We start from the raw sequence: 22751 nt of genomic DNA, 5'->3' as shown, positions 1-22751 counted from the left end.
AGAGATATTCAAAATCATGAAGGGTCTGGGCAGGGTAGATAGGGAGAAACTGTTCCCGCTGTTATGACCACATGAGGAAGGATAAAAAATTACTCCTCTCCAGGTCAGACCGTAACAGGGTTTTGATAAATTCACAACAAGGATATGCTTTGCCAACACTGCAGGAGTCCCACTATGTGCACTGTCAGATTATAAAGAATTATTCAGACAGATTTTCTGAATTTAAAGCAAAGAACAAGATAAATTTATCTCACTTCCCAAATTTAAAAGAAAACTAAGTAAATCGCAATCAGCATGCATATGTCACATACATCCCCTGGGCCACGCACGCACACATATGCACACAAGTACAGATGGTAGAATGCAAAGATAGACTTTTAAAATTTTTTGCGGTTCATGAAGAAAATAAAAGAAATATATGGTTTCCTGTCCTTTGGCTGGTCTCGATGCGGTGATTCCATGTTGTGGCCATTTTGTTCAGTTGCCTTCCTGGGTGTAGATGTACGGAGCAGATTTCTGCATTTTATCCCCAAAAGATCTCAATATGCAGTAGATTTCTTTTCTCTTAGGATGGATTCTGTGCAAATCCATACGCAATACTTCGAGAGAGAGAGAGAGAGAGAGAGAGAGGCACGGCTCTTTGTAGCCTTTTGGTATAGTCTTCTGATCTTTCTGGCTTGGTAAACAGTTCTTAAAAGCCTTGCTAGCTGAATGTTCCAAAGGAATTTGATCATCATGTCCTCCCAAACAGCACTGTGAGTGTACCTACACCACATTGACTGTTGCGGTTCAAGAAGGCAGCTCGCCGCCACCTACTTCAAGGCCAAATAGGGATAGCCAAATGCTGGCCTATCCATTGATGCCCACGTCTCGTGAAAGGATAATAAAAAAATGCCTGTTGTAGTCATTGTTTTGTAGAGCAGGTAATTACATTTGATGTCTCATTTCGGAAACCTTTGAAGAGTAAAAGTGTAAAATCCAACAGGAGATACGGCCTTTCACGCTTCCTTGTGGGTTCCTTTACATCCCACTTGGGTAGAATGTCACTTGGTGGAATGCGAGATTGTATATTGTACCTGGGTGGCAGTCCCTCCATTGTCTTATTCAGATTAGTTTATTAAAATCCAGCCAGAAAATGATATTAGAAATTGTATTTTTCTTCTTTTTAAAAAAAACATTCTTGGAACACCTCTCATGAAAGGATCAAGAACGAGAGGGCGCAGATTTAAAGTAATTGGCCAAGGAAGAAAAGGCGACAAGAGACAAAACTTTATCACAGTGAGTGGTTAAGGTCTGGAATACACTGCCTGAGAGTGGTGGAGGCAGGTTCAATCGAGGCATTCAAAAATGGAAGATTGTGCAGGGTTACAGGGAGAAGGTGGGGGAATGGCTTATTCGGAGAGCTGGTGTAGATGAATGACGAATGGCCTCCTTCTGCACTGTAACAATTTTCTGATTCATCTGTTTCCTTGGCCCATTGAAGCTGTCAAAATGTTAACAGTTTCAAAAAAAGTGTCTCAACTTGAAAATCATATGATATAGATGATAGCTGTATAATTGATCTGGATGTGATGGCCTTTATAGTTGAATAGTCTTCCAACACTCACTGTCTAAGGTACCACTTGTCAAGAAACTATCATATTTTTCCTAATATTATTGTGGGATATTTTAAAGCAGGTGTGTGTGTGGCTAATTTAATTAAACCAAACAGGATGAGACTGCAAGATTTAAATGATCAAAGAAGTGAGGTGTAAAACAGGCGTTTGAAATAGAGTTGAGTAAAGCTAAAAGTCTCAGTAGAGATGATGTGAATGAAATTTGCCTTTTTAGATAAGTGGAGAAGTGTTTGATTTTCAAAGGGACATGGAAAATGTTTACAACTGGCAAGATAAATAAGGCAAGGTTATTACGTTGCTGGCCATAATGTGAACATGAAAGTTTATATTCTGGGAAAAGTAACAGATAAAGACAAGTGGAAATAATGGGATTTACAAGTCAAAAAATATTTTTAAAGAAGGATGGAAGGCTGTGAGAGGTGTGGTCATGTGAGATCTTGAAAGGTGACTGTGAAACAGACTGGGGGGTGGGGTGGAAGAAGCCTCTAGTCACCCTGAAGAAGTAACCAAAATTGTGTTAAAATTGTTAGGAAGTCCCTTGTTGAGTGGGTGCTTGTGGTAGTATTGCTTGATGCTTTTATAAAGTAAAAATCTATTTTGGACTGTAGCCGGGAGTTTGGTTAAGTAGAAATTTTGAGAACTGTTTTAATTGTGTAACTGTAATCTTGTGTGTTTAAGTTTTTTTCTTCTTTTGTTAAATGTTTTAATTTGATCTTTAAAATCTCAAATGGTGGTACTGGATTCATTACTTATGACTTCAGTGCACAAGCCTTCTTATAATAAATACAAATTGCAAAATCGTTGTAATAGCGTGGCCAAGTTTCCCTTGTGGGTTTGGTCAGCCTGGAAAATACCACCTGCCATATCATAACACACTGAAGAATAGCCATTTGTGTAAGAATCAGAGAAGCTGGAGGTGTGCCTAGAAACAGGACCCATCCAGAGTCGTCCATTCGAGAGGAAGGGCAAAAATTATCTGGTTAAATAATTTATTTTTCTTTTTGCTGTGGAATTGATGAACATTGCATGGTTTCATAAAAAAACCTGTAGAAAATGCAAAATGTACACAGGTATAAAAAAAAGTTATGAAATGGATTTATCTATGAAGAAATTGAATTTGATTGAAAATCAGAATTGTCATGCCTGCTGCTATAGTATAGTTTTACCAACTGTTGTAGCTAAGTATCTTTTTTTGCAGATTTTCTAAATGTTACTATCGCCGCTGTGGATGATACATAATTCTATGTGCCCGCCTTTCCTCATCAACCCGAGATGAGGAAAGAAGTAAAATTACTCAGCCTATCTCTCAAACTTTTGAGCATCTGCTGCAATCAATATTTATATAAATATGAATGCCTTCATGCTGAAATAGCTTGTATTTGTGGGTGATGTCTTAGGGTTGTTCAGAAGAAAACAACTATGAGTCAGATGGGAAAAAGATGCTTCCTGCCTCATTGTGGAAGCTTCTGCACTATCTAAAGTGTTCTTGTCTCTTGGGTATATTGCACTGAAGTATTTGGGCCATGTAGATGTTGCTTTTATCTGAAAGGTGGTATCACACCATTGCCCAAGGCAAGGCAGAAGCTGAAGAATAAGCTGTGCTTTGTAAATGAACGTTGCTTGTTATTTGGAGTGTGTTAAGTGATTTGTGTACTGTAGGTAATGCAGTTTGGCATGATGAATCTGTAACTGTTTTAAAACTTTGTAATAGATGTAATTGTGCACAAGTTTGCATTTGATGTTGATCCAAATCTTAGAATTACCTAGCACTGAACTCTAACTTGTATTTTTTTTAAATTGTGTGCTATAATGTTATTTAATACGCTTCTTCAGTCCTAAACTGTGCTGCATTAAAGGACTGAAAACCTCCACCCTGTTTCATAGCAGTTTTTATGTGGAGAAACTGAGTGTTTAAGAAAATTTAAACAGTTTAATAAGCAATTGTATAATCTGAAGTATGCAGTGATTGGGCTGGAGTATTATGAGAATATGTTCTTCAATGAATGAGAAATGCTGATTGTTTTCATGTATGTACATGGAAGTGTGCTTCAGACTTGAAAGACACTTTTGGAAGTTTTAAACAGCACTGCAACAATGTGCAACACTACAGGGCAAGAATAGTGAAGTGGAACTAATTGGGTATCTCTTTCACAAAGCCAGCACAGGCACGATGGACATTATGATCTCCTTCTGTGCTCTTATGATTCTATGAGTTTGACTCTATGGAGCTGGCATTCACAGTACTTTCAGCCCTGAATCAGGACAGCTGATCCCAATATGAACAACAGCATTTTAAAACATGCTACTAATCGTATGGTACTCAGCACATGTTTTACATTTTATGTTGCCATGTTGTTTGTAATGTCATGTTTATGTCTTCATTGCCTCTAGACCTGACTATTCCAATGCATTCCCGGCAGGTGTCTCACATACTAATGTTGGTAAGCTTGAGGTCATCCAAAACTCTGCTTCCATGCCTTGAACTGCACCGAGTCCCTTCCCCTATGCTTGCTGACTTACATTGGCTTCTGGTCAAGCAACGTCTTACTTTTGAAATTCTCATCCTCGTTTCAAATTTCTCCATGGCCTCACTCTTCACCACCCCTGTAATCTCCTCCAGGCCCACAACCCTCATATCTGCATTCATTTCATTGTAGCCTCTTGAGCCTCCCTGATTTTTAGTCACTCCAGCTTTGGTAGTCCCTCTTTCAGTTGCCTAAGCCCTGGAATTCTGGAAGCTTTGGAATTCCCTTGCTATACCCCTCTGCCTCTCTACCTCACTTTCCTCCTTCAAAACACTTCTTAAAATCTGCCTCTTTGAACAAGTTTTTGGGCACCTGACAATATCTCCTTACATTGCTCCGTGTATTTGTTTTGTAATGCTCCCGTGAAGCTCCTTGGAAACCTTTTATTAAGCTAAAGGTGCTATATAAATATAAATTGTTGTGTAAGTACCTCAAACAGTTGAGTACTTGGCTTCATGCCAGATATTTGTGATGTTCATCCTAGCAGAGTTCAAAGAGTCACAGAATTGTTACAGTACAGAAGGAGGCCATTCGGCCCATTGTGTCTTCACCGGCTCTCTGAATGAGCATTATTACTGAGTGCCATTCTCCTGCCTTTTCTCTGTAACCCTGCACATTGTTTCTATTCAAATAATCATCCAATGCCCTCCTGAATGCCTCACTTGTACCTGCCTCCACCACACTTTCAGGCAGTGCATTCAAACCTAAACCACTCACTGTGTGAAAAATGTTTTTCTCACATTGCATTTGCTTCTTTTACAAATCACTTTAAATCTATGCCCTCTCATTCTTGATCCTTTAACGAGCAGGGACAGTTTCTCCCTATCTACTCTGTCCAACCCCCCCTCATGATTTAGAACATCTCTATCAAATTTCCTTTTAACCTCTCTAAGGAGAACAGTCCCAACTTCTCCAATCTATCTTCAAAACTGAAGTTTCTCCTCCCTGGGATCATTTTTGTAAACCTCTTCTGCACTCTCCCCAATGCTTTCTCATCCCTCCTACAGTATAGCAGCCAGAATTGTACACTACTCCAGCTGAGGTCTAACTGTTGTGATAACCAAGTTCAGCATAACCTCCTTGCTCTTGTACTATGCGCCTATTAATGAAACCTAACATACTGTATACTTTATTAACTGCTCTCTCCACCTGTCCTGCCACCTTTAATGACTTATGCACATAAACACCCAGGTCCCTCTGCTCCTGCACAATCTTTAGAGTTGTACCCCTTATTTTATATTGTCTCTCCATGTTTTTCCTAGGTTTGAGGATTCAAGCCCTCCTCCAGTTGTAAGCACAACAGACCAGTGTAGTACTGAGAGAGTGTTGGAATATTGGAGGTGCTGTCTTTTGGATGAGATCTTAAACTGAGGCGCTGTCTGCCCTCACGATGGACATAAAATATCCCATGGCATTAGTTTTTCCCTGGGCAATATTTATCCCTCAATCAACATCTCAAAAAAATTCACCTAGTCATGATCATATTGCTGTTTGTGAGAGTTTGCTGTGTGCAAAATGGCTGCCCTGCCTCCTACCTTACAACAGTGATTTCACTTCTGAAGTACTTCATTGACTGTAAGATGCTTTGTGTTGTCTGGTGGCTGTGAATGGGGCTTATAGACTCATAGATGTCTACAGCACAGAAGGAGGCCATTTGGCCCATTGTGTCCGTGCCGGTCAACAAAGATCTGACTAGATTAATCCCATTTTCCAGTGCTTGGCCATACCCCTGGAAGCTATGGCAATGCAAGTGAATATCTAAAAACTTCTTAAATGTTACGAGTGTTTCAGACTCTCACCACCCTCTGGGTGAAAAATTTCTCCTCAACTCCCCTCCTAGCCTTCTACCTCTTACCTTAAACCTATGCCCCCTGTTTATTGACCCCTGTACTAATGGAAAAAGTGCCACCTTATCCACCCTATAATCTCATACACCTCTATAGATCCTCTCGCAACCTTCATTGCTCCAAGAAAAACAACCCCAGCCGATCCAATCTTTCCTCATAGCTCAGACCCAGCCCAGGCAACATCCTGATAAATCTCCTCTGCACCCTCTCCAGTGCAATCACATCCTTCCTATAATGTGGTGACCAGAACTGCACACAGTACTCTAGTTGTGGCCTAATTAGCGTTTTATACAGTTCCAGCATAACCTCCTTGCTCTTGTATTCTATGCCTCAGCTAATAAAGGCAAGTGTCCCATATGCCTTCTTAACCACCTTATCCACCTGCCCTGGTACCTTCAGGGATCTATGCATATGCGCACCAAGGTCCCTCTGATCTTCAGTACTTTCCAGGGTCCTACCATTCATTGTGTAATCCCTTGTCTTGTTAGCCTGCCCCAAGTGCATTACCTCGCACTTTTCCAGGTTAAATTCCATTTGCCACTGCTCTGCTCACCTGACTGACCATTGATATCGCCCTGCAGTTTATGGCTATCTTCCTCACTACTTACCACCCTACCAATTTTCGTGTCATCTGCGAACTTCTTGATCATACCCCCTACATTTAAGACCAAATTATTTATGTACAAGGGCCCCAGCGCCGAGCCCTGTGGAACCCCACTGGAAACAGATTTCCAGTCACAGAAACATCCTTCTACCATCACCCTCTGCTTCCTGCCTCTCAGCCAATTTTGGATCCAACGTGTCGTTTTGCCTTGGATCCCATGGGCTCTTACTTTGTTGACCAGTCTGCCATGACGGACCTTATTAAAAGCCTTGCTAAAGTCCATGTGGACCACATCAAATGCATTACCCTCATCAACACCCCTGGTTACCTCCTCAAAAAATTCGACCAAACACGACCTTCCCTTAACAAATCCATGCTAGCTATCCCTGATTAATTCATGTCTCTCCAAGTGCAGACATATTCTGTCCCTCAGAATTCTTTCTAGTAACTTCCCCACCACCGAGGTTGGACTGACTGGCCTGTAATTTCCTGGCCTATCCCTTCCTTTTTTAATAATGGGACAACATTAGCAGCCCTCCAGTCCTGTGGCCAGAAAGGATTTGAAAATTTCTGCCAGGGCCCCTGATATTTCTTCCCTTGCCTCCCTCAACAGCCTGGGATGCATCTCATCTGGGCCTGTGGGTTTATCTACTTTTAAGGCCGCTAAACCTCTAGTACCTGCTCTCTCTCTGTTGATTTCCCTTCTTATTTCACAGTCCTCCACCCTGATGTGTATATCTGCGTCGTCCTTTACATTGTGAAGACCGACACAAATTATTCACTGAGGACTACACCCACGCCTTCCAGGTCCACACACCAATTACCTCTGTGGTCCCTAATTGCTAGCTATTCTCTTGTTCTTTATATATTTAAAAAAGCTTTGGGTTTTCCTTTATTCTACCCACCAATGCTTTCTCATGCACTCTCTTAGCTTTCCTAATTTCCTTTTTTAAGTTCCCCTCTGTACTTTTTATACTCCTCTAAGGACTTTGCTATACTAAGCCCTCGGTATCTGCCATAAACTTCTCTTTTTTTCAAAAATCCTAACCTTTATGTCCCTTGACATCCAGGGTTCTCCGGACTTGGTCTCCCACTTTGTCTTTACTGGAACATGTTTGCCCTGTACGCTCGCTATTTCCTCCTTGAATGCCTCCCACTGCTCTGACACAGTTTTATCTGCAAGTAGCTGCTCCCAGTCCACTTGGGACAAATTGTATCACATCTTAGTAAAATTAGCCTTTCCCCAGTTTAGAACTTTTCTTCCCGGTCCAACCTTATCCTTTTCCATAATATCCTAAATCTAACTGAGTTAATGGTCACTATCTCCAAAATGCTCCCCTACTGATACGCCTTCCACCTGCTCGGGCTCATTTCCGAATATTAGGTCCAGAACTGCCCCCTCCCTTGTTGGGCTTTCTACGTACCGGCCAAAAATGTTCTCCTGGATGCAACTTAAGAATTTTGCTTCCTTCCTACCTTGCACACTAAAACTATCCCAGTTAATATTTGGGCGGTTAAAATCCCCTAGTATTACTGCCCAACTATTCTGACACTTCTCTGAAATTTGATTACATATTTGACCCTCTATCTCTCCCTGACTGTTTGCGGACCTATAGTACACACCCAACAGCGTGTTTGCCCCTTTTGTGTTTTTTACTTCTACCCATATGGCTTCATTTGATGATCCTTCCAAGATATCATCCCTCCTCACTGCTATAATTGATTCCTTGATTAATATTGCAACCCCCCATCCTCTTCTATCCCCCTTTCTATCTCATCTGAATACCCTATAACCAGGAACGTTGAGCTGCCAATACTGCCCTTTTAGCCAAGTCTCAGTCATAGCTATGATATCATATGCCCATCTGTGCCCTCAGCTTATCTGTCTTATTCCTTAGTCTCCTTGCATTAAAATATATTCCATTTAGCCTTACTAAACTCTTTCTTTCTTTCTTATCTAGTCTTTGTTTCCTCTGCCTTCCAGACTTATGTTTTAACTCATAGTTCCATCTCAGCTTCTCTTCCCTTTGAACTACTTTTCAGGATCCCACCCCCCTGCCAATTTAGTTTAAACCCGCGTCAACAGCATTGGCAAATCTCTTCGCGAGGGCGGTGGCCCTGTTTCTGTTCAGGTGCAACCCGTCCAACTTGTACAGGTCCCAATGCCCCAGGAAATGCAAGACTTCTTTTGAACTGATCAGAAATTTCCTGGAGTTAGGTCACGGATTGGGGGGGGGGAAAGAGAGAATTTGCATTAATAATTTATCACCAAGTCTTTCCAAGACCCTTCATCAATAGCTAATTATTTTGAAGTGCAAATGCAATAGTCTTTTTGTACACAGCAATGCCTCACAAATACCAGTGAATGATAATCTATTTTTGGTAACATTATTTGGTGGGAGAATGTTGGCCAGAACGTCTGAAGAAAGGGTAGTAGTCTTGGAATGCAAACTTTTTCATTATTTTTTAGCTAACAATTCAAACTGTTCAAATTCTGCACCTATCCTGAAAACAGGGCATTCAGCCATCAGAGAACTTGGCGATGGATAGTGCTAATGCTACCTTATTTCAATACAAAATGAGGTTAATTAGAAAATAGATTTCTTTCTGCTTAAACTGAATTACTCATTATGGTTTGTAGGTAATCTATTAATGGATTATGCTAATTTACATGTGCAAACTAGGCTAATCTGAAAATGAACTTTCTCCATTTTTGCCTGCTTGGGTAGATACGAAAAACATCTTGAATATTGTATTCAGTTCTAGTCACATGGACATAAAAAATTGAAGTGCTGAAAGCAGTGCGAGAAGGGCCCGATGTTGCCAGTGGGGGCGTGGGAAGCAGTGTTGATGTTGGTTCTAATTGTGAGGGAAATCTGGAAAAGTTGGACTCTATCTTTGAAAGATGCCTAATAGGTGTTCTGAGGTATGCAATATTGTAAAATGGTGAATCAGTAAAATTGTGTTAAACTGTGAGCGTGGCAAAAGTAGTCATCTGGAACTGAATCTTTATAAACAGTGATAAAAGCAAAAAACTCCGGATGCTGGAAATCCAGAACAAAAACAAAAATACCTGGAAAAACTCAGCAGGTCTGACAGCATCTGCGGAGAGGAGCACAGTTAACGTTTGGAGTCTGTATGACTCTTCAACAGAACTAAGAAAAAATAGAGAAGAGGTGAAATATAAGCTGGTTTAAGGTGGGGGTGGGACAAGTAGAGCTGGATAGAGGGCCAGTGATAGGTGGAGATAACCAAAAGATGTCATAGACAAAAGGACGAAGACAGTAACTGTGGGCCAACATTAGTCTTGGGCCATACACACTCTTCTGATCTTCTGATGATGTGATGTGTATAATTGGACCATCATAACTTGGTGTTGCGATTTTAAACCCCTTCAGGAAGCTCAAAAATTACCTGGACATGTTTTGCCTCCATGCTGTCTTCAAGTTGCTGCTCACAATTTAAACAGAATCATGGCTTTAGTAACAAATTCCCCTGCATTCCTATGAATAAATTCACAATTTGTGGTTCACACAGAATGTAACATTATTGGAATTGGTTTCCAGATGTTAACTTTCTGTACCGTACAGTCAATAATTTCAATAGGATTTTGGTAAGTATCATAGTGTGAATGAAATATCTGTACTGCATCCATTTAAGCTGTGAAATATTTTCAGCATATGATTATAGGGGGTCTCAATTTTGTTCCACAGTATTGCATTTTGTGCTGTGAAATGCATGAGTGGAGTATCGGTTGTTAACAGGCCTGACACTGTTGAAGATTTAGTGGCAGTGTCAAATTGTGAGAACCGTAGTGCTCAAATACAATCATTGAAGTGTGATTTTTTTTTGCTGTATTTTAATATCAAAAAAACCCAGAGCTAACACTTAGCTGGCCAACAGAGAGAAATGCTAAATGCCTCAAAGCAGGATGAACATGATAACTCTGAACAGTGTGAATCGTTCCCCAATTTTATACTGGAGCAAAGAATGTTTCAACAAATATAAAATTGGATTACAGGTTTTAAGTTTTCATTTTCTTTTCTCTCCTTAAGGTGAAATGTGGAAGTAGCAAAACTATTTTGAGATGAAGACATGCAGAGTTGACATTTAATAACACCAGCAAACCAATCTTGCTGTACGTAAGTAATGGAAGTGTATTGCAAGCATTTGTACATAACTACTTTGTGAATTTTATTAAACTTTTACAGTTATAGTGTTTGGTTTTGTGTTATTTTCCATTACAAAGATGTTTAGTTTGATATGTTTTAGATACTGATTGTATAACTTGTGTTGCTGGAAGAAACAAAGCCCTCTGGATGTTCCAGCTTAGTTCCTTCTTTGAAAATAGATATTTGCAGATTCTCCTTCCTTTCTGTTATGCTACCACATTTATCTTGACCCATCTCACCTAGGCATTATATTAACTTCATAAATGTTGAAGGAATTGTTGCAGGTGAGCAAAATTGACTTTTACATTTTACTGAAAAGGATGTCCTCTAAAACCTTTCTGGTGAAATTAGTATCTTCATCACAACAGTACTTCTTTAAACCTCCTTCCCTTCCCATGCCATTCCATCCTTCCTATGTCATCCCTCATCCCATCCTGCCCCTTCATCCTATGCCACCCTATCTCCTACTACATTCCTCTCATGCCATCTATCCTCATCCCCATTCCATACCTCCCATGTTGTCTATACCCCTCCCTGGTCTCTCCAGCCAGGGTAACTTTGTTGCATCCTCCAATTTGACCAGAAAAAGACATGGCTAATATATTTAAAAATAAATGAGATTTATTAGAATTGTAGAATGGTACAGCAGAGAAGGAAGCCATTTTGTTAATTGTGCATATGCTGGCTCTTTGAAAGAGCTATCCTGTTAGTCTCACTTCCTTGCTTTTTTCTGTAGCCTTGTACATTTTTTCCCCTCAAGTAATTATCAATTTCCTTTTTTGAAAGTTGTTATTGAATCTGTTTTCACTGTCATTTTGGACAGTGCATTCCTAATCGTTGTGCCTCGATGCATAATTTTTCTTCCTTGTCTTGTCTCTGGTTCATTTGTCAATTACCTTAAATCTGTGCCCTCTGGTTATCAGCCCTTCTGCTACTGGGAGCAGCTTCTCCTTATTTACTCTATCAAAACCCTTCATGAGTTTGAACACCGCTATCAAAACACTCTTAACCTTCTTTGTTCAGAGGGGAACAACCCCAGTTTCCCTAGCCTCTGCGTAACTGAAGATCTTTATCCCTGGTCTCAGTCTGATAAATCTGCTCTGCACCCTCTCCTAAGGCCTTGACATCCTTTCTAAAGTTTAGTGCCTGGGATATACCACACTACTCCAGCTGGGTGTCTTAGCCATTACACTGCCAATTAATTTTTGCCTGGATTATTGTCTCTGAAATGTTCCCCATAAATTGTTAGGTGGATTAGGTTTGCCTGTGGTTGTCAGGATTATCTGTCTCTATTTTGAGCATCGGTCTAACATTTGCATGTAAGGGTAGAAATAGCAGAGATTCTGGCCACAATCTTCCAATCATCTGGCACCACCCTCAAAGGAGGATTGGAAGGTTGTGGCCAGAATCTCTGCTATTTCTACCCTTACTTCCCCCAGCAACAATGAATGTATTCCATCTGGACCAGATGAGTTTGCTACCTTGAGCGCTGCCAACCTTTATTTAAGTACATCCTATCCAATTTCTTTACCACTTTCTTCTTTAATAAAATATTGCCCGCATTCTCCTTAATGAAAACAGAGACAAAGTACTGATTTAATACCTCCGTTGTGACCTTGGTCTCCACCAGATCATCTCTTTCACAAAGTTAGCAGAGGCATGATGGACCTTTTCATCTCCTTCAGTACTCTTATGATTCTTATGAGTCTATTTCCCAATTGGCCCCACTCTTTGACCTTGCTTTACTATTTTTATGTTTATAAAAGGCTTTTGGGTTCCCTTTTATGTTACTTGCTACCTGTTTTCATACTTTCTATGCCCCTCTTATTTTCATACTACATTCATCTCAGCACTTTCTGTTTCCTGTCTTTAACTTTAGTTACTTGGGGTGCTGTAGCTTTTGGATGCCTCCCCCCCCCCCGCCCCTTGCCTCCTCGTAAGAATATGTCTAGTTTACACCTGAGCTGTCTCCTCTCTGAAGGCCTCCAATGTCACTAGAAAATGGCTGGAACAATGATCATGGCACCTTACTACTAAAGAAACAATTGTCAGTTTTGTACAACATTATACTAGCAAGAAAATTTTATGATAGCCCTTTTCCATGTTATCATTTATTGTACAAAGTATTCTTCCATTTCTGAAACAAAACCAATACAACTGTGAATTACTGTCTACAGTGTTATGTGAAGAATTGATAACAATTTGTTCCTTGAATGTTGGGTTGGAAAGCAAACATTTTAAGCTCTCTGTTGCAGGAAAATCACATGGCTTAAAGCTTGTGTTGGTCAAAGGTATTCTTATGGAATACTTGAATACATCACCCCTGGTTAGCGTTTTGTGGTCTGATCATACTAAACAAGGATTCATTTGTCTGTATATTTTACAATCTTGAATCCTTCAGTAAGGTTGCCTGAGTCACCTTTTCTCTAAGATAAAAATTTGAAGTTGCCCAAGACACTCCTAATATTTCAGGTGTATAATCTCTCTCATGAGTTTTTACATTCCTCTGTACTTATTACAAAATCAATATGTCCACAAAAATTGTGCAGTCTTCCAGGTATTGCTAAGCTAGCAACCTTTAGGCATTCATATTGTCGTATTTAACGTCAGTGATTTTGGTGACACAGCACAGGATCTTTCTTATCTATTGCTGTTGATTATTATGCTGATTTGTTCGGAAGAGCTGTTCACTGTGATGCAGATGCCTGTTTTTTCCATTTATTCTATCACCATTCAACATGTATTTTTGTGCCTATTCTTATTTCTCACTATCACCTTACAAATATAAACATTTAAACATGTGACTTACCAGTGCAACTACTCCAGTTTGGAGCTTTTAGGGGGGGAAAAAGGTTGTAATTCTTGGGAAAGTGGACTTTGTGCATTTCACAATTTTTACTCAGTTTTATATTACTAAGTTGCCACCTGGTAAATAATTTCAGTACAGTTTATTTTTAGTAAAGTCTCATTATTAAGAAAGATCACAAGAGTTTAATAAATCGTATGTGTGAACACTATGGGAATAGAATGCTCATGGGCTAAAAGTTTGAAATGACAAAGGCATAGATATCAGACAGGAATAACTGTTTTCTTGGGATAAATGTATACGTCAAGGTGACCTGATTAAGGTTTTTGAAATTATGAAGGGAATTAACAATGTTGATCCTGACAATTTGTACGCATTGATGGAGTTCAAATACCAAGGGACACCAGTTTAAAAAAAATAGGTAATTAAAGACTGAATTTTAACTCCCAAAAATGAGTGGGTTAGGTAGGGTCTTGTTAGAGGTTAAAATGCGATTAGTCGGAAATAGCAACTAAACCCATCTTGAACTATCCACTTCAGGTTTTAACAGAGACAGGGGTGGGGAGGAGGCGAGGCAAGTGGCCAATCCACTTGCAGGAAGCAAGCTGTCCATTTAAATATCATACTGAGAATGTGTGCTTTCATTTCAGCCGCAGGAGGCTGGGTCGCCTTGGTTTTGGGAAGCTGCACTGTAAAGGAGGCTGCTCGGTGATGCTCAGTTTGGGTTCTGCCAGGGCCACTCAGCTCCTGACCTCATTGCAGTCTTAGTCCAAACATGGGCAAAGGAGCTGAACTTGAGGTGAGGTGAGAGTGACTGCCCTGGACATCAATGCAGCATTTGACCAAGTATGGCATCAAAGAACCCTAGCAAACCTGGAACCGATGGGAATCAGAGGGGAAGCTCTCCACGGATTGGAGTCATACCTAGCACAAAGGAAGATGGTTGTGGTTGTTCGAGGTCAATCATTTCAGTCCCGGGGCATCACCTGTAGGAGTTCCTCAGGATAGTGTCCTTGGCCCATCCATCTTCAGCTGCTTCATCAATGACCTTCCTTCCATCATAAGGTCAGAAGTGGAGATGTTCGCTGATCATTGCACAATGTTCAGAACCATTTGCGACTTCTCAGATACTGAAGCAGTCCGTGCCTCTATACAGGAAGACCTGGACATCAAACAAGTTTGGTCTGATAAGTGGAAAATAACATTTGCGCCACAAGTGCCAGGCAATGACCATTTCTAACAAGAGCGAATCTAACCATCTTCCCACGACAATCAATGGCATTACCATTGCTGAATTCTCCGCTGTCAACATCCTGGGAGTTACCATTGACCAAAAACTGAACTGGACCAGCCATATAAATACTGTGGCTACAAGAGCAGGTCAGAGGCTGAGAATCCTGTGGAGAGTAACTCACCTGACTCCCCCAAGCTTGTCCACCATCTACAAGGCACAAGTCAGGAGCATAATGAAATACTCTGCACTTGCCTGGATGGGTATAACTACAACAGCACTCAAGCTTGACACCATTCACCACCTTGAACATCCACTCTCTCCACCACAGACGCACAGTGGCAGCACTACAAGAGGCACTGCAGCAACTCACCAAGGCTCTTTCAACAGTACCATCCAAACCCGTGACTTCTGCAATCTCTAAGGACAAGGCAGCAGATGCATGGGAACACCACCACTTGCAAGTTACACTTTCTGACTTGAAACTATATCGCTGTTTCTTCTCTGTCGCTGAGTCTAAATCCTGGAACTTCCTCTCCAACAGCACTGTGGGTGTACCTACACCACATGGACTGCAGTGGTTCTAAAAGCAGCACACAGCCACCTTCTCAAGGGCCTTTTAAGGGATGGGCAACAAAAATGCATGCCTAGCCATTGACGCCCATGTCCCATGAAAGAATGAAAATGGGGACTAAATCTGAGGTAACTTCTTTACAGTACTGCTCGTCGGCCAGGAGAAGCAGCTATGCTTCCTCCAGCCCAACAAGGTACACAGTTTAAACCATCCCACTAGTCCAAGTTGCCATCAGAACCCCGATCACCATTACCCCATTCCCCCAACAATCTCTGTCCCTCCCTTAATGCACCTACTTGCTCTTATTGACTTTGGCCCTGTGAAGCAAGTTTCCTGTCCGAATGACCTCCTGTCTGGCATGCAAAAGCCCTGCAGTTAAATGTGTTCTTCTGGGTTTCTGGAGCTTAGCAGTGCTCCTACACACAACTCTTCTGCAAGCTAAAAATCTAGGCCTAAGATTAAGACACAAAAGGTTGTAAAAGTTTTTGTTGAAAAGTGTAATGGACATGGGTTGCCAATCCTCCAGGATTGGACTGGAGTCTCCTGGAATTGGGAAGATCAACCTCCAGGACAATGTTGTGTGCAACCCTAGAGAAAAATCATCCGTTTGTTAAAAAATATATATACTTTGTAATTTTCTTTGAACATTTCTCTAAACCAGATATAGAAATATTGAAAATGGGGAGAAAAATGCTGTTTGGCTGACAGTCAAGCATCATCCAATTGGGTAGTGAGTCTTTTTACTTCTTAGTTGGTGTAGGAAGACAATAAGTCACAAGGATGTGTTGGCAGACTATGGCTAGAGCAAGCGTGGGGTGGGGGAACGTCATGTGATGAAACCTTCAGCAATAAATTTAAACACAGTTGGCAACCCTACATGTGGACCCTACTTGGACAGATGGTTTAAAAGGGCCTCGAAACAATTTAAGTTTGTTTCTGGAAGAAATTTGATGAGAAAGTGGATGTTGAGTTGACATGAGTTGGTGAATTGGCCTGTCAAAAATGGTGAAAGGCTTATTGGATGTAATGGCTTTTCATTTTTAAATTGTGCTCTTACTTTGCTATAATAGGAACATAGGAAATAAGAGCAGGAGAAGGTCATTTGGCCCCTGCTCCACCATTCATGGTTGACTTTCTACCTCCATGCCAATTTCCTATGCCATCCCCATGCCCCTTGATGTTTTAATATCTGGCAATGTATTGATTTCTGTCTTGAATATACTCAATGACCAAGCATCCATGCCCTCTGGGGTAGAGAATTCCAAAGATTCACCATCCTCTGAGTGAAGAAATTCCTCCTTATTTCAGGCTGAAAAGGTTCACTTCTTATTCTGAGACTGTGTCCTCTGGTTCTAGAATCCCCAGTCTGGGGAAACATCCTTCCTGCATCTGCCCTGTCAAGCCCTGTAAGAATTTTGTATGTCTCAATGAGATCACCTCTCCTCCTTTTTAAACTGTAGAGAATACAGGCCCAGTCTTCTCAATCTCTCCTTGTGGGACAATCCTGCCATCCCAGAATCAGTCTGGTGAACCTTAGTTGCACTTCCTCTGTAGTAAGCATATCCTTAGCTAAGGAGACCAAAACTGTACACAATACTCTAAGTGCGGTGTTACCAAGGCTCCATACAATTTCAGCAAGACTGCTTTACTCCTGTGCTCAAAACCCCTTGCGGTAAAGGCCAACATCCATTATTTTAAAATCTACAACTAATACTTTGTCAGTCTTTCCACCCCACCCCCACTAGAGCTGTACCTTGAGTGTCCTGCCATCCATTCTTAATTAGCACATTTTCTTAGATAATATCACCACCTTCAGCACCTCTTTGATCCTTTTTTCTGTGACATCTTTTGATTATCTGCTCCTATCACTGCTTGCTTGTCCCTACAACCACCCACCCCCCCTCAACTTCTCTCTCTCTCCCCCCCCTCTCACCTTAAACCAGCTTATATTTCACCCCTCTCCTAACTATACTCAGTTCTGTTGAGGGTCGTGAGGACTCGAAACGTCGACTCTTTTCTTCTCCACCGATGCTGCCAGACCTGCTGAGTTTTTCCAGGTAATTCTGTTTTTGTTTTGGATTTCCAGCATCCACAGTAGTTTTTTGTTTTTGTACAATCTGCCTTCCCAGTTGCTTGCTCATCTGCATGTTAGCTTTCAATGTCTCATGACCAAGGACACCCAAGTCCCTTTGTACATCAACACTTCCCAATCCCTCCTTATTTAAGAAATACTCTGCATTTTTGTTTTTTCTACCGAAGTGGATAACTTCACACTTATCCATATTATATTCCATCTGCCATGTCCTTGCCCGCTCACTTTGCCAGTCTAAATCACCATAAAGCCTCTTTGCATCCTTCTCACAACTGACACTCCCACCTTGTTTTGTATCATGCAAACTTGGGAATATTGCATTGGGTCTCCACACCCAAATCATTGACATAGACCGTGAATACCCGGGGCCCAGGCTTTGATCCTGCAGTACTCCGCTAGTCACAACCTGCCAACCTGAGAATGACCCATTTATTCCTTCTCTGTTTTCTGTTGGTTAACCAATTCTCAATCCATGCTAATCCCATGTGCTCTATTTTTTCTTGTGTGGGATCTTACCTAAAACCTTCTGAAAATCCAAATACATCACATCCACTGGTCCCCCCCTTATCTATTCTGCCAGTTACATCCTCAAAAAACTCTTAACACGTTTGTTCAACATGTTTTTCCTTTTATAAATCCACACTGGCTCTGCCCAACCCTACCATTATTTTCTAAGTGTCCAGTCACTTTTTCTAGGCCACGATCCTGGAACTCCCTCCCTAACAGTACTGTGGGTGTACCTACACCACATGGACTACAGCAGTTCAACAATGCAGCTCACCACCACCACCTCAAGGGCAATTAGGGATGGGCAATGAATGCTGGCCAAGTCAGCAGTGACCACATCTCACGAATTAATAAAAAGTTATCACACCCTTTATTTTAGATTTGCTAGCAGAGCTGTAGCTCCCTGTTTCTCTCTCCTTCCTTTCTTAAATAGTGTGGTCATGTTTGTACCTTCCAATATGCAGGAACTATTCCAGAATCTATAGAATTTTGGAAGATGACCACCAATGCATCCACTATTCCTGCAGTCATCTCTTTCAACACTCTGGGATGTAGATCATCAGATCCAGCAGGTTTACCAACTTTCAGTTTCATTAATTTCTCCAGTATTACATTTTTACTGATACTAATTTCTTTCAGTTCCTCATTCTCACTAGTCCCTTGGTTCTCTAGGATTTCTTTGAGGTCTTTCATGGAAACAGACGCAAACTATTTGTTTAGTTTCTCTGCCATTTCCTTATTCCTCATTCTAAATTCCCCTGTCTCTGACTTGCAATGACCCACATTTGTCTTTGCTACTCTCTTCCTTTTTACATATATGTCTGTTCTTATGTTTCTCAGTAGAATCATTTCATATTCTACTTTTCCTTTATCAGTTTCTTGATCCTCCTTTGCTGAATTGTAAAATGCTCCCAATCCTCAGGCTTACTGGGCTTTTTTGCCCAATCTGGGTCAGCTTGCTCATGCTGCTCCTTGCACTGTTTTCAGTGTCGCTGGGTCCATGCTCTCTCACTACTCCTTATGCTCTTTTAAGACTTGCTGGGTCTGAACTCTCGTGCTCCCTCTCCTCGTCGCACTCCAGCTCCTCCTCCTCCCCACTCCCGCTCCTCCGCTTCTGCGCTCCCGCTGTTTAAGCCACTCTGGGTCCTTAATACGATCAGCAAATTCCAATATCTTCAATTGAAGTTGTTCCTATTCTTACCTGAGAAATGAAAGGAAATGATGGACATCTAAAATTGAACCAGTAAAGGCTAGATGTACACAGTGGCTCCATTCTGACTAAATATCTGCACCAGAAACACTATTGTTATTTTAAAATTTCTGATGGACCTGCTGTGCATGTCCAGTGATTTCTCTCTTTTATGCATCAATACCTATTCTGATGATCTGGAATCGGATGCCTATGCTGTAGTAATGTTAAGGATACAAGGAAGCTTTAAATTAATTATTAACAGCTTGCATAAAAAGGGCATGATTGCATTTAATCCTGCTATTTGGGATTTGATCTATTGTTATAAGACAAGTTATGCCAAGCCATGTTTTTTTTAAAGTAACTGCCCATTTGTAGATAGATACAAAGTTGGAAATACTATTAGGTAGTAACCACAAATGACCAATTATTCTGGTTTGCCACGAACCCCTGAACCCTTGCCCACCCCCAGTGTAAAAGGGTTGAATTCAAAACACGAGAACCCAGATAAATAGCGTAGAACAACTTCCACTGGAAATGGTTGTAAAATATGAATGAATGGCTTTGTCTTCCGAGGTCCTGGATATGTTATCTTGAAACATTTCTAAAGGTCCTTGAAGATTATTATTTTTATACATGTGAAGTCTGGCAATTCAAAGTCCTGTTAGAAAAATATGTCAATACTGCATTTAAAACCTCTGCACGTGTTAATAAAGTATTTTAAGCTTAAGGAACTGATAATGTTAGATCCGGTATTCTGAGCGCAGTTTTGAAAAAGGCCATAATAACCAAAACATTGACTTTTCCTTCAACAGATCTTCTTGCTTTGTACCTCCAACTTTTTTGGTATATGTTAAAGCACATAGTGTTGCCTCTTGACAAATCAATAGAGTGCTGATTGAGGAATATTATTCTGAAACAATACATACTCTGCTCAGATGATACCTCAAAAATTGTGTCCACTTTTAGTTGCTGTGATACAATTGAGACATTCAGTTGCTACAGTAGGCCCCAGCACAGCTAATTCTTACTCCTTTGCCTAGTACTGTTAAATATCAAATATCGGATTCTAACTTGTATATCTTGCAGTGAATGCTTAGCTTTAAAAAATTAAATACCTATATAAACGAATGCGAATAAAATGAAGGCCACCCATTTTACAGAATAATGGGGAGAATAGTGGATTCTAATTCCCAAAGCAGCAAAAAAAACCTAAAAAACTAAAAATAGAATTGGACTTGGTTAATATAAATCAGTAATCCCTCTAGAATACTATGTGCTATGATGTAAAAACCCCTAATATAAGGTGTTTTATTTTGCAACTCATTGTAAGTAAATCCATATAAGGTCTGTTGGTAAATATTAAACATCTTGCTTGTGCGTGTACTTTGTGTATCATAATTGTATGACACTTTCCCTATCATGCTATTTATAAAAACCATTATGACCAATGCCAGGGAGGAACTGCTAGTAGATGTTTACGTGGCTTTCATGCACACAAAGAACAAATACATTTTTAGAATTGTACAGTTAGTCCTATGAGGTGTTGAAGTTTACCATATTTGTAACTGAAGTTACATAGCTTGTTTGTGGTCTATCAGTATCTGACCTCTTGTTAAGGCTTCTGTTTTTTCCTGTTGATTGTACTTTGTTTTCTCTTTCCTCTTTGTAATTCCTCCAATTTAATGTCACCAAATATTTCTCTTCTAGGTACTCCTTTGGCAACATACTACTAGCAATCTACCAGTGCTATGTAATAACGGGGCACTAGATGTGAGGAAGTGGTCTGTGTTGTCTAACTTGACATTTCGCTTTTTGCTTGATGAAGTTAGGGGTTTGCCGTGTGCATGCTTGCTAGTGTGAATCTGCCTCCAATACTTATGTGACACCTTTCATGGGTATGCCACTCAATTTTTTTGTGTGTTTTAATGAGGTAGATGTTCTGATTTATATTGCAAGACAATGTGTTTTTCTGTTCACTAAAATACATTTGTGGTGTTCATGCTGGAGGTGCTGGTAACATCTGAATGATCAAAAAAGAATTTATAGCAGTGATATTCAAAAACATTCACTGGATTTACATTTTGCTGATTCACCACAATGTAATCTCAATCATAGTTACTGAAAAGCAATAATAATCTTGCTTAGCATTGAACAGTATTAAAATATTGTCATAATAATGAAACTAACAGAGATTATTTGCCACTTCCGTTACCCATTTACCACCACCTTTCAAACAAAAGCCCTAAAATAAAAACCAAAAATGCTGGAAAAGCTCAGCAGGTCTGGCAGCACCTGTGGAGAGAGAAACAGAGTTAATGTTTCGAGTCCGAATGGCTGTTCTTCAGCTTTGAAGCAGAGTCATATGTGCTAACTGTGTGGAGCTTTTGCTATACATCAGTCCCCTGAATTTTCCATGTCGAACCCAACAGCCAGGTGCAGAATGGTGCACAACAGAGATTATTTTATTATTGTTTTTAAGAGATTGATATTTAAAGGATGTATGAGGTAAATGTCCCAGAAATGTAAGACTTCACCCTATGCTCTGACTTTGTTTCAGAAATCCAAACTCCTAAAAACATCATTTATCTGATTATTCACATAAAAGAAGGAACGTGCAGCTTGAACTCTTGAAGAGATATAAAGACTGGCAAAAGGAAAAAATATATTACTCATGAAAAAATGTCAACAAATGAACAAAGCCCACGGCGCAATGTTAAAGCCAGATCCCTGCAGCGAGCTTCAACATTTGACATGTCTTCAGATATGTTAAGTTTATCTCTGGCAGGTGAGGCGTTTTGAATACATTTCTATTGAAACCGTTGCCTGGAAACACATCTTTGAGCGTAAGTTTTTGAAGTCACAGATAAAATTTAGAGGAAATAAAACCATTTTGTTGGGATATCATTAGTGGGGATCCAAAAATTATCAGAATAGTCTGTTGATTAGTTGACCAGGTGCTCTCCTTTTGAAGGATATTTTCTTTGCTTCAAAGAAACTTTACTGGAACACTTTTATGATAGAAGTACATTTAAAAGCTTGAATGTCTCATTTTTGAAAATAAGTTAGGATATTTATAACTAATTTGATCTTTTAATATAATGCCTACTCTTTAGATATTGGTCCTGACAAATCGCTTAAGCCTAAGTATGAAAGACCCTTTCTCCCTCCAATAAATCCCATCTTTAATCCAGAATTCCCTCAAATTAGCTAATCAGTCAACATAAATTGATTATAAACCAGAGTATTAATTTTATAGATGCAGTTGAATGGAGGCTGTTTTCTTAACCAGAAACTGTGTGAAAGAATAGGTAAATGTTAAAATATGTAATAAATTATTGTTGGCTGCTGCAATCATATGTTCATCACATCTAGGACAGTATGGCATGAACAATTCTCACACAATGGCAATGCTGTGCATGGAAAATAAAAGCCCTGCAGTAATTAGAAATTCTGAACATTAGTCTGACTTAACAAATGATTCAGATCTTTCCACAAATATAGCCATTAAAGATATTTGATCCTTGGTGAATGTACATTTTGCAGCCAGTAAATTATTTCACTCTGAAATGCTAAATGGATAAGATT

At 40.2% G+C, this 22751-nt stretch overlaps 1 protein-coding gene across 17 annotated transcripts in view; it reads left to right on the top strand.

The window, feature by feature from the left end:
* The window catches only part of LOC144682643 (inositol polyphosphate-4-phosphatase type I A-like), a 253427-nt gene that overhangs the window by 120130 nt on the left and 110546 nt on the right, over positions 1-22751 (top strand). For 12 of the 17 annotated variants that reach the window (XM_078545174.1, XM_078545177.1, XM_078545173.1 and 9 more), the window contains 3 exons: positions 10648-10734; positions 20874-21061; positions 21724-21951. In XM_078545174.1, the coding sequence (XP_078401300.1) occupies positions 21846-21951 (106 nt within the window). In that variant the 5' untranslated portion in view covers positions 10648-10734; positions 20874-21061; positions 21724-21845. The remainder of the gene's footprint in view (positions 1-10647; positions 10735-20873; positions 21062-21723; positions 21952-22751) is intronic. The other 5 variants (XM_078545176.1, XM_078545181.1, XM_078545178.1 and 2 more) reach the window with 1 other exon arrangement.

The sequence above is a fragment of the Cetorhinus maximus genome, chromosome 7, assembly GCF_964194155.1.
Source record: "Cetorhinus maximus chromosome 7, sCetMax3.hap1.1, whole genome shotgun sequence".
Taxonomy (NCBI): domain Eukaryota; kingdom Metazoa; phylum Chordata; class Chondrichthyes; order Lamniformes; family Cetorhinidae; genus Cetorhinus; species Cetorhinus maximus.
This window is presented reverse-complemented; position numbering and strand designations above follow the sequence as displayed.